At 39.7% G+C, this 13430-nt stretch overlaps 1 protein-coding gene across 1 annotated transcript in view; it reads left to right on the forward strand.

The window, feature by feature from the left end:
- Positions 1-13430, forward strand: part of KIF6 (kinesin family member 6) — a 120284-nt gene that overhangs the window by 49898 nt on the left and 56956 nt on the right. The window contains exon 14 of the mRNA XM_026695363.2: positions 4931-5039. Coding sequence (XP_026551148.1) covers positions 4931-5039 — 109 coding nt within the window. The remainder of the gene's footprint in view (positions 1-4930; positions 5040-13430) is intronic.

A 13430-nucleotide genomic window follows, 5' to 3' on the forward strand; every position in this document is an offset into this window, starting at 1 on the left:
AGGCATTCTGTAAATTACCCCGAAGTACTTTGGTTCAAAAATTACCCTATGATGCACCATTTCACCCAGTTAAAGTTACAGACGCAAGAGGTTTAGTAGTATTATAGATAGATAATGGCAGAGGTTACTGTACAGTGTCAAAGATGCGATACATTGAATCCCCTCTCTCCAGTGGCAGATTAAGGCTCACCTGTCCCCTAAGCACTGACAAATCTTGGTGCCCCTCTCCTTTGTACATACTGTACAAATAAAGCCAAGCTTAGGCTACATAAAAGTGTTTTTGGTGCTCCCTTTGGGCCTGGTGCCCTAAGCACATGCTTAGTCTGCTTAATGGTTAATACGCCACTGCCTTTCTCTTTGAAGATTTGTGGTAGATTCAAAACTGTCCAATGTAGGTATCCAGATATCTGTATATGTCCCTTATGATAAAGTTTGCTGAAACCTTCAAGAGGAGTGTTATCAATATAGATCCTTTCCTTTTTAAATCTGTATTTTGTTTGGTTTAGTTTCATCTATCTCTGAAATTTTACCATTCCCTTTTTTCAGCAAATGGAGAAGATGATATCAGAAAAACTCTTGCAGAAAGTTGAGTTATTACAAAACAAAGTATTTCATACAAATGTTATTTAGCTGTTTATATAGAATGCTTATCCATGCATGCACAAATATGCCCACACTCATGCATGCGCGCGTGCATGCACATACACACACAGATGGACATGGTAGTACAGGATACAAGATACACACAAATACCATCCAAAGGTGAAATTTTTTAAATTATATACAAACATACCAATAGCTTCCTTAGATTCCTTCAGAGTTTTTAGAATATTATTTATTTATTGCTACTCTAGATTCCTTCTGTCTTTAAATATTACTAATTATTACTGCTATAATTTGACGAATTGACAGTTGAATATCATCTGACACTATCTGAACTCTTAATATTCATAGGAAAAGAATGTATTTAAGATGCATTTATGTCTAAGGACCTCTTCCCAACAACTCTTTTTCTTCCTAAAGAACAGTGGGGAAACATATTCTGACTAAAACATTCTGATTTCACAAAAATTTAGGAGGACAAAAGATAAATATTACAGGTTAACTGAGCTAGGAGGAGTTTTCAGACTGAGAATAGCAAAAAAGAAGAAACAAAATAATGTGTGGGATGAATATGTTCGAAAGTTTTATAAATATCTATTATTAATGAAAATATATCAGCAAGAGAAGAATGTCTTATTACTAGCTCATCAACTTTCCCACATTTCTCAGCATTTTCTTGCATTGCGTTGATTTTGTCATTTATCCCATTTTCTTTGTTACTAATGTGTCTTCAGTATCTAACATTTTCGTGCAAACTGTCTTGGATTGAGAATCTATATAAGTTTTTCTTACAATTCTGATTTGTCTTTTTGATCTGAGATGTCCATCTCCCATGCATATTGTTGTAATATAGGTTTAATGGATCAGGTTAAAAATATTTCTAATAAAAAAGTCATTCATCCTATCCTATTACTATTGATTTAAACATTTTTTTTAATAATGGGCATCTACTGGTCCGTGCGTATAACTTCTAGTTAGTGAGATGTGGATAACACAAAGTTAGTTGCAAGGTAATCTGTAAAGATAACCTTTTTACATAGACTACTTTGGAATACACTGAGTTTTGATTGCACATGTGGCATACTGCCGAAAGTATGCCCGGACTATCATAAATTAATGTTATTAAATAGGTTCTGTCACTTTATGTTTCAAATCAGCCAGATAGAGTTGCTGTGGGTACAAGGGACCTTAGGATTTGATTATTTACCACTGTTGATTCTGGATGGAGTTGCACTACCCCAGACAGACCTGGTGTGCAATTTGGAGGTTCTTCAACCTGCCCGAGGCAGTGATAGCACCCACCCATCCGCGGACAGGGAGGCAAGGCGACGGCCCACGCCGCATCCTCCTCCGAGCTGAGCCCCGCCGAGTGAGCGCTTCTGCCCGATGCCTCGCCTCCCTCTCCACAGATGGGTGGGCGCTATCACTGCCTTGGGCAGCCTCCCCGATGGCCCCTTTGGGATCGGGCTGGAGGGACTTGGGAAGAAAGCCAAGCTCGGGTTGGCCCGGTTCTTTCGCTTGGCAAGTGGCTGCACACTGCTCGCTTTCCCAGCTCTGCCCAGCCCGCCCGGCTCCGGCGTGGCCCTGGTGGGATGAGCGGAGGGCCCGGCAGGGAGGTGCTTGTTGCCTTGGCCAGAGCTCTGCCACCAGGCAGGAGGCCCCACCTGTCAGCTGGGCTGGGCGCCCCAGGTGAAACTCTTCGTGCTCTGCCCAGCCCCAGGCAGGGATGGTAGCTGGGCGCTTCTCCCGAGGTGGGCCCCAGGAGATTCACCTCCCCACGTGGGGTTGGGCTGCCCTCTTGGGCAGGGGAGGCTTTGTCGTACCGGTAGTAGGGCGTCGTTTTTAAAAGAATGGGCTTTGCCTTCAAACGATGCCCGGGAAGGCGGTGACAGGAGAGCCTGAAGCCGAGTGTCTCCGCTGGGCTCTGGTTGCAGGGAGGAGCCCTGGCCGGCCCTGCGTGGCTGTGCCAAATGCCACGTGGCTGCACCAAACGCCACGGCGTTGCTCTAAACGCCATGGCAGTACGGGGAGAAGGGAAAGCAACAGTGGTGGAAGCTCGCCTGATACGAAATGCCCCACCAACACCAAGGTCAATGCAGACAGCACCATATCCGCTTGTGCAACAAAAGTACTTCCTAACGGCAACCCCCCCCGCCATTCCCCCCATTTCACATGTTTTAATATAGGCCTTAATTTGGGGGGAGGGGCTTAATTTCATTTCATGCCTATAAAACATGCTGGGACTTCCTATTGGGGAAGGCCTTTTGTTGGAGAAACATGATAGTTCTGGTTGCAATATAATTTTATAGCTCAGTATAGTGTAATAGTTTTTCAGTATGGTTTTTAAAATCTTAATCTGTGTAGTTTTAATTTTTAAATATTCTAATTACCTTCCTACTTGTTTTATAATTTGTAAGTTGTTTCCCTTGTAAGGAAGAGGAGCAGCATAAAAATTTAATAAATAAACAAACCAATAATCTTTTAACAATTATTACTCCGGAGATATCGATCAATAAGTTCCAATGCTGTAATGCTCAGAACTGCTGTGGGTATGCTCACATTTCATGCTAAACCAGCTTTTATCAATTTGGATATCATCCAGATGTCTGGACATCTAGAGAGTTCTCACGTTAAGTATAAATTGTAGGAATCCAGGTCTCTATATTACAATTGGAGTAAGTTGTAATTTGATTTAACATTTTCTTTGATATAATTGTTGTGATTTATGTGTCTGAACCTACATAGATTTTCCACAAATCATTATTAAAACCAGCATGCAAATGTTCAACACTCTGAAATCTGGCTAAGCTAATTAGAACAAAAAATTACCATCATTTTCTATCACTTTTTGATATGGAATAGACATCATACTTTATAATTTAATGCCATTCATATGTATTTTGTGTCAGATATGTTTTGTTTTTCAGTCAGGTTACCAACTGTAAAAGTGTGTACAGTGCATATAAGGAAGCCCCAAACCAATATATAAAATAGAATAATTTGCTTTTGTCTCTTTTTGTGCTCAATTCAGTAATGGTTTCTGCAGGCATCTTGCAAAATGCATATTTAATTGGGATTTGTATTAAAACTGAAAACATGTTTCGTTTCAAGTTCAGAACAAATAGTCCCCCTCCAACTATTGAATTCACATTCTTCAAATGGTTTTGTTCCCAACTGAATAAAAGTTGACATGGCTCCAGTATCCTAACCATATAAGCTAATGGGAACTTGGAGCTGAGGTAACTACCCTTGTTTCTTCAATTGCTACCAGTGATTTTATTTTATAGTATGATACTGGAAACCAAAATAGTAAATCAAAGAAAAATGTTAGGAAAAAAATCCTTCCTGAAAATATCAGTAATTTTGGAAAAGACAAATTGCTTTGAGTTATGACCCTCAGATTCTAATTAGGGAGACATTAATAGCTGTTTAAGAAGAAACACGCAAACTATTTAGACTCATGAATCTTCAGATGACATGAAATAAACGTGATTCTGTCATTTTAGATATACCATTGAATCTATAAATGACATTTAAGTTTCCATAGACTACAGAAACTGATTAATTTAATATGAAAGTGGTTGCTGTGCTGATTCCAAAAAAGACAGACAGGACCCAGAGTGGTTTGGGGAAAAAAAAATTGGCCAACAGTATAAGTAAATTAGCAAGATGTTCATTTCCACATAATTTTTTCATGTAGTCCAATTTGTATATTTTCTCAGAAATTCTAATTAATCTTGAGGAACGCTTAGTTTATCTTGACTGATCTTGGAAGCTAAAAGTGCTTGGCCCGGATTAGTAGGACTATGTAACTTGTAAAAGAGGTGCTTCAGAATATATGGAGCCAAGTGAAGCAGCTATAATTTTTCCAGAATGTTTTCCTGACTGTCTCTGCATGTATGTCTTTTGCACAGCCAGTTTGCTTCATCAGAAAAAATAAATAAATAAATGCAGCTGTGCATGTGCACATATGCAGAGAGAGATGGGAACATCTGTTAAAGCGGCTATGAAAATCTGGAAAAATAGGTGGTTGCTTTAACAATTCAGAAATAAATGTTTCATAAGTGACCCTCTTTGCACACAAGCATCACTTTGAACTTATTGGTACAGTATATTGATTTGAACATGGATTGGGAAATCACTTGAGAATTCTAAAGTTGTTTTCAAAAGGAGAAGACAAAAATCTCCCAGAAGAGTGCATTGGCAAACCATTCCTGCAATAACCAAGTAGTCTGTTTATTACTAAAGGTTGAACTCCACTTTAACTATTTTTACTTTTAAATATTATTTCTACAAATCAACCCGTTCTGATGTGTTCCTTGAACAGGTGTGGGAAAAGAAATGTCACTTGGACGCCAAGAAGCCTTTGAAATTTTCAAAAGAGATTATGTAGATAGCATAACTATTGAAGACAATAAACAACTCCTTAAACAAAGGTAAGATTTACACTCAACCGTAAAACTCAAAAGTTTTTGTAGGCAAGATGTAGATGATTTAAGCAAATAAGTATACTAACAGCACAGACTGTACTAAAAGGCAAGAATGTATACACCTAAGGGACATTGTTTAGAATAGGGATTACTGTAAAATATATCTCTGTGGAAAACTTTCCACAAATTTGTGAATTACATGACAGAGTAGCAGTGTAGGATCTTTAGTTCTATTCAGTTCTAGAGGATCAGGGATCTTGCAAATTGATCTGATAAGCAGAGATACCAGAATACCAAATATCTATAATAAAAAGTATTCTGGGAAATGTGTTCACATAATTAGTTTTGAATGAATAAAAGATGTATACAAACAAATGTAAAGACACATTTTATCTCTTAGTGGCTTTTTATAAGTAAAAGTAGATACACATTTTATGTTTCAATTTATAAATAAAAACTTGTGCCATAAATATGGATATGTGTGAAGAATTTATTTGCCAATTGGCTAATGTAATTGTGGAAAAATATGAATAAAAGAAAAATATACTGTACCATTTTAAAAATGAGAATATGCTACTCAGAAATCTATCTATGTTTATTAATTTCTTTATAACCTAAGATCATACCATATAATATTCAACTGCAGTCAGTTATGTAGCAAAACTGGGATTATACTATATAAATATTTAAATGTTATGTGTATGGGAATTCTCAGAAACTTCAGAGTAATGTCTTAGGGAATTTCCATGATAGGGTAATGGGAAATAGGGCTTTGAGCATGTTCTGCTATTAGTAAAACGAAATGAAATTCAAGTCACTCATCTTGAAGCTCTGCAAAAACTTTTAGGGTTTTGGAGAAAGGAACAGTAAATGTAGAATTCCAGTTAAAGAACAATAAAGCAATTATTATGAACTTATTTTTCTCCAGTTTTCCAACTCTCCTGTATAAATAAAAATATTTTAATAATACCATGTTTCTCCAACAATACGGCCTCCACCAATAGGAAGGCCCAGCATGATTTCTAGGCATGAGGTGAAATTAAGCCTTGCCCCAAAATTTAGGCCTATTTAAGCCATGCGTTTCCCCACCATTTCTCACATCTTTTGTTAGATCTACACTCGGTGAAGAAAAATGGGGGGGAAGGGCAGAGGGCAAATGGGGAGAAAACTTGCCTTGAGGAGTGCCCTGCAGGTAGCCTAGGTTAGAATACCCCGATAGCCGATAGAAGCTCCCTGAAGGCAGAGTCCCCAGACGCTTCAGGGCATGGCATGGCTGCCCGTGTCCCCTCGCCATTAGGCAGCCTCTTTCGGGCAATGGAAGCTCCCCAAGTGCAGTCACCAGCCACTTCGATCAGCTAGTAGAAGCGGCCTTGGGGTGAGCACACACACACACACTCCTCTTGCCGTGAGGCCGTTTCTATTGGCTGACAAAAGCTCCCTTGAAGGCAGAGTCCCCAGCGGCTTTGGGGCATGGCATGGCTGCCCGTGTCCCCTCGCCTTTAGGCAGTCTCTTTCGGGCAATGGAAGCTCCCCAAGTGCAGTCACCAGCCACTTCGATCGGCCGGTAGAAGCGGCCTCGGGGCGAGCGCACACACACACTCCCCTTGCCCCAAAGCAGCTGGGGACTCTGCCTTCGGGGAGCTTTCGTTGGCCAATAGAAGAGGCCTCACGGTGAGGGGAGTGTGTGTGCTGGTGACTGCACTTGGGGAGCTCCGTCACCTGAAAGAGACTGCCTAAAGGCGAGGGGACACGGGTAGCCATGCCACACTCCAAAGCGGCTGGGGACTCTGCCTTCAGGAAGATTTTGTCAGCCGATAGAAGCAACCTCAGCAACCTCGTGGCGAGGGGAGTATGTGTGTGTGCTCGCCCCAAGGCCGCTTCTACCGGCTGATCGAAGTGGCTGGTGACTGCACTTGGGGAGCTTCCATCGCCCAAAAGAGACTGCCTAATGGCGAGGGGACATGGGCAGCCATGCCTCGCCCCAAAGCAGCTGGGGACTCTGCCTTCGGGAAGCTTTTGTTGGCCGATAGAAGCAGCCTCGTGGCGAGGGAAGTGTGTATGGGCTGCTCTAAGTGGGGGAGGAAATTAAGTCACCCCCCAAAAGACGGCCTAGCCATTTTTTCAGGGGTCTTATTTTGTGAGAAACACGGTAGTACAATAATTAAAATTCTTCAGGGGGCATAACCCAGAATACATTAAAATATTCAGTTAATAGCCCTTAAGGAAGTTTAATCACACTCCAACGAGATTGGCTGACAAACTTTCCACTTCTGTGCAGACATGGCAGAACTTCAGAATTCATAGTCCTCTTAAACTTTAGATTCCTTTAGCTGTCTTGTGCCATCTGTTTTTGATTTTTCTCTTCCTGGTTATACCTTCCATTACTGTATTATTTATTCTGTTACCATCCTCCAACCTTTCTTCTTAAGAATTATCACACAAATGATCAGTCATTATCTTTAGCTAAAGTAATAAATGCTGTGCAATTGTACTTGTAGTTAAATTTTAAATAGAAATACTTTTGCTTTCTGTCCTATTTATTCTTCCAATGTTGTTGTTGTTGTTGTTGTTGTTGTTGTTATTTCTTCTCCTCTTCCTCCTCCCTCCTTCCTCCTCCTCCTCCTCCTCCTGCAGGAAACCCTATACCATTTCAGACAAATGGTTGTCTAATCTCGTCTTAAAAACCTCCTGTGTTTTACTTCTGGAGGCAACTTGTTCCACTGTTTAATTGTTCTGTCAGGGAATTTCTCCTTAGTTTTAGGTTCATTCTCCTCTTGATTAGTTTCCATCCATTGCTTCTTGCAGATAACCTGGTATAGAGAAACAAAATATTTAGGTACTTAGATGTACATCTGAATAATATCATTTTAATATAAGCAGTTTTCCCTGTGTAATTCACATTTTGCTTGTTTTTTATACTGTGTAATCTTTCTAAGTTTTGCAGAATAAATATCCATTTGAATGAATCCAGTATAAAATAAAAGCAGGATTTAAATTTGACCTTTGGCCTGAATCCTAGCATCCACATGGAATAAATCAAATTGGGATGTTTACTGGGTAAACATGCATAGGATTGCATTATTTTTCTGTATTCATGGTAACTGCTGTAGATATTATGATACAAAGAGCACAAGGAGTGCTTTATTGTATGTGAAAATCCATTAGCAAATGACATTGGGAACTTTAGATACATCACATTTGTTTAAAACAAACTCTTCTCAGATCTACTCTGTAATTTGGAATGTAACTGCTGAACCACCACTTATACAAAAACTCAGTGACCAAGCCACTATTCAAATTGCTAGGTAAGATTATATATACAACACATTTCAGAGTTAACAAAACTCCCCTAAATGTAAATCTTTGTTATGCCAATCATATATATGTGATAGGATTACTATCTTTTTCATTTTGTGCTGGAGTTTTGATTCAAAATTACTTTTTCTTTATTGTATGGTTTTTATTTGTTGGCTTTTCCTGTATCCCTAATTGAAATGGTTGCATTCATTTTTCCATAAACCAGTGGTGTAATTCATGCTTTGCACTACTTAAAGATGTCCAGAGAACTGCTTTTTATAGATTTTTCTTAAGTCTTCTGTGGTAGGGTGGCACCATCCTCTCCATGCAACCACACTAGCATTACTTCCTCAGGCACCTTATTTTTCCTTCTCATCCATTTCTAAATTGTTTCCAACTTGTCAGTATTTTTAACCATAAAATCATGGGATTGAAAAGGATCAAAAAGGGATCCAACCCAAGTTTCTGACATAAATTTCATCAATCTGCAAACATTCCCCAACAGTTTATAGGATCCAGATCACAGTCCACCACAAGTAAATACACTGCTCAAAAAAAATAAAGGCAATATTTAAACAACACAATGTAACTCCAAGTCCATCACACTTCTGTGAAATCAAACTGGCCACTTAGGTAGCAACACTGATTGACAATCAATTTCACATGCTGTTGTGCAAATGGAATAGACAACAGGTGGAAAGCATAGGCAGTTAGCAAGACATCCCCAATAAAGGAGTGGTTCTGCAGGTGGTGACCACAGACCACTTCTCAGTTCCTATGCTTTCTGGCCAATGGTTTGGTCACTTTTGAATGCTGGCAGTGCTTTCACTCTAGTGGTAGCATGAGACGGAGTCTACAACCCACACAAGTGGCTCAGGTAGTACAGCTCATCCAGGATGGCATATCAATGCGAGCTGTAGCAAGAAGGTTTGCTGTGTCTGTCAGCGTAGTGTCCAGAGCATGGAGGCACAACCAGGAGACAGGCCGGTACATCAGGAGTCATGGAGGAGGCCGTAGGAGGGCAAAAATCCAGCATCCGGACGTCTACCTCTGCCTTTGTGCAAGGAGGGACAGGAGGAGCACTGCCAGAGCCTTGCAAAATAACCTCCAGCGGGCCACAAATGTGCATGTGGCTGCTCAAATGGTCAAAAACAGACTCCATGAGGGTGGTATGAGGGCCCAACGTCCACAGGTGGGGGTTGTGCTTACAACCCAACACTTTGCAGGATGTTTGGCATTTGCCAGAGAACACCAAGATTGGCAAATTCTCCACTGGCGCCCTGTGCTCTTCACAGATGAAAGCAAGTTCACACTGAGCACATGTGACAGACGTGACAGGGTCTGGAGATGCCGTGGAGAATGTTCTGCTGCCTGTAACATCCTCAGCATGACTGGTTTGGCAGTGGGTCAGTAATGGTGTGGGGTGGCATTTCTTTAGGGGGCTGCATAGCCCTCCATGTGCTCACCAGAGGTAGCCTGACTGCCATTAGGTACCGAGATGAGATCCTCAGACCCTTTGTGAGACCATATGCTGGTGCGGTTGGCCCTGGGTTTCTCCTAATACAAGACAATGTTAGACCTCATGTGGCTGGAGTGTGTCAGCAGTTCCTGCAAGACGAAGGCATTGATGCTATGGATTGGCCCACCCGTTCCCCAGACCTGAATCCAATTGAGCACATCTGGGACATCATGTCTCACTCCATCCACCAATGCCACATTGCACCACAAACTGTCCAGGAGTTGAGGGATGCTTTAGTCCAGGTGTGGGAGGAGATCCCTCAGGAGACCATCTGCCACCTTATCAGGAGCATGCCCAGGTGTAGGGAGGTCATACAGGCACGTGGAGGCCACACACACTACTGAGCCTCATTTTGACTTGTTTTAAGGACATTACATCAAAGTTGGATCAGCCTGTAGTGTTTTTTTTTTTCCACTTTAATTTTGAGTGTAACTCCAAATCCAGACCTCCATGGGTTGCTAAATTTGATTTCTATTGATGATTTTTGTGTGAGTTTGTTGTCAGCACATTCAACTATGTAATGAGCAAAGTATTTAATATTTCATTCATTCAGATCTAGGATGTCTTATTTTTGTGTTCCCTTTATTTTTTTGAGCAGTGTATATTATAAAAGGTGCCAATATTTATCATTCATTCCTGAGTCAAATTAGGTATTTATTCTTAAAGTTCACTGAGGAAAACATGTTTGCCTGTTATCTATTAAATTAACTAATAGATTTTTGTGGCCTAAACTTTAATATCTTGAGCCAATTTCAGGAGTGCACAAAGTATGTACAAATATTCAACAAAGATGATTGAATAGTTATTAGGATAGCAAGAGGCTGCTAAATATGATTGAACAGGACAAGAGTCATTATATCCTTTGAGGAATTGTAGTGAATCTGCAACTTGGGGGTGGCCAGCTAAGGTTTACATGACCATCACACATCCCCTTTCTCCAGTTGCCCTATATGTGCTCAGTAAATGTATGCCGTTCTTTGAGTTCAGTGTGTGTGTGTGTGTGTGTGTGTGTGTGTGTGTGTTCACTCGTTCATTCATTTATTCATTCATTCTTTGGTGGAACTGATTTATTTTGGCTAAGTTTATTCTACTTTTCAAATGAAATCCAAAATTGACGTATACCTCACTTCGATTAATTTACATTTTCCATGCCAGATTTCTTTCATTAAAGCAAAAAAGCATTTATCTTGAGGAAGGGATGCTAGACACCAATGGTGAGAACTTAATGCACTCACAAACCACTGGCTGCCAGAACATAATGCTTGATTATTAGTCCTATAAACTGAACAGAAAATGAGTTCAGAATTTGCCACTAAAATATATATAATTTGACCTTTTTGCAGTATTTCATCATTCATATCTACTCCATTTTCTTTCTGCTGTTTTTAATAGTAGGAATAAATAGCTCTTGCTCCTTCTATTTACTTTATCAGAAGCTAGCAGCCGAAGGGCAGTTATCAAAAGCTTTTCATTTCTTCATTAAATACTAATTTATGGTAAATCTGTAGCTCTGTAGCTCAGAGTGCCAGGTTTACCCATCTATAGAAAAGCTCTGCATTGGAAAAAACTGAATCAAAATATCCAAGAAGTACATTATCTTTTACCACTACTTAAGAGTCCAGAGAAACAAAATAAGACTGATAAGTCTTGAAAACTTAAAAGAAGAGTTGGAGAGAAGAAAACAAAGAAGTTGGTGCACTGCTGAAAGGAATAGCTCTTTTTATCTAGAAACCTCATGACTAGCTAGTATAGGTGAACTTTCCTACTATGCAGGGATGTGTGCCCGTACCAATAAAAGCCTGCAGAAAGGGGGACCTGGAGTTAGGAGAAAGCTGCCCAAAGTTATGCTTGTATTAGAAGCAGAAAAACTGACCAGGGAGGGCCCAAGTATCCAAACTGTGTTAAATGTTTAGAATACTTTAATGTGCATAAAAGTAAAAATGACTTAAAATACTAGGTGCTAAGTGGGTTTTTTTTTTAACTTTGTTCCATGTCCACTGTTGTCAGACAAAATGGAACATATAGCTTTTTCCAATTCTTCATCATAGACAAATTCTTGCCCAGATAATCATGTAATGATGTTGTTGATAATAAGGCTGATTGTACATATATGAGTAACCATAAAAAATTCATGACAAGGAACTTGTCCTAGCCACAAAAATCATAACAGTTCATCCCAAAGATGTTCTTGAATATTGGAATAGTGTTTTCTCTTTCTTTTTATCTTGTAGGTTGCTTTCTATTATTATTTATAAAAGAACAAGCATGATACATGTTTTTCCCAAGTTAAAATCTCAATCCCAAAGGTGCTTTTTCCCCTAGGTGGCAGCTGGACTTTCTGTTTTTTCTTTGAAGACATTTTGCTTCTCATCCAAGAAGCTTCTTCAGTTCTCAAAAAGACCTGAAGAGCTGAAGAAGCTTCTTGGGTGAGAAGTAAAACATCTTCAAAGAAAAAACAGAAAGTCAAGTTGCCACTTAGTGGGGAAAAACACTTTTGGGACAACTATGACCTGGATGACTGAGAATCTCCATAGACATTTAAAATCTCAATAATTCTATAGGCTGACAAAAAGTTGTTAAATACCTTTGCTAGTTCCGGCAGAGTCTGTCATTATAATTTTTATTCAACAGTAAAATAGCTAGATCACTTAAATGCAAAAGGTAAATGCATAGTCTAAAAGATTATTTATTAGGGGAGCACTGAAATATTATGGATCAACAACCTATCATCAGTGATCAGAAATCAGGATCAATGTCCTTTCTTAAGGACATTGTGGAACATGTTACTTATGCTCTAGTCAGGTTCATTTGCTGGAGACAGTTTGTCTAACAGTGGTTATTTGGTTATAACTCTTAGTAAATACTTTTTATAATGCTTTAAAAAAGTATTTTAAAAACTAAAAAAAACATTTTGAAAAAGTGTGTTCAGGGTGAAGAATTTTAATACATATTAACTCCCTGTAATCCCTTAATATAGTAGGGATGCAGTGGCTAAGACACTGAGCTTGTTGATCAGAAAGGTCGGTGGTTTGGTGGTTCGAATCCCTAGCACCACGTAAGTGATGTGTGAGTCCTGTTACTTGTCCCAGCTTCTACCAACCTAGCAGTTCAAAAGCATGTAAAAATGCAAATAGAAAAATAGGGACCACTTTGGTGGGAAGATAACAGTGTTCCATGCGCCTTCGGCATTTTGTCATGCTGGCCACATGACCACGAAGACATCTTCGAACAGTGCTGGCTCTTTAGCTTTGTAACAGAGATGAGCACCGCCCCCTAGAGCTGGAAACAACTAGCATGTATGTGCGAGGGGAATCTTTACCTTTACTTTTAGTCCCTTAATTTGGGGTAGAGTTGTGGCAACTGGATGGAGCTGAGCATTTACTGGCCAGATGCCCTTCCTGATGCCACATAGAGTTTGCAGCAGATATTTGTTTCTTTATACCCTAGGAAAGAAACATCTGTTGATCCTTAGGATTGAACTCTCAATCTTCCCAATAGGAGGCGAGAATCTTTACACTAGACTAGCACACTGTTAAATTTTAGTACGTATTATAACCTGTAACATATCTGCTACCTGTACA

The sequence above is a fragment of the Pseudonaja textilis genome, chromosome 1 (genome assembly GCF_049901715.1).
Source record: "Pseudonaja textilis isolate UNSWEBS1 chromosome 1, rPseTex1.2, whole genome shotgun sequence".
In the NCBI taxonomy this organism is placed as follows: Eukaryota; Metazoa; Chordata; class Lepidosauria; order Squamata; family Elapidae; genus Pseudonaja; species Pseudonaja textilis.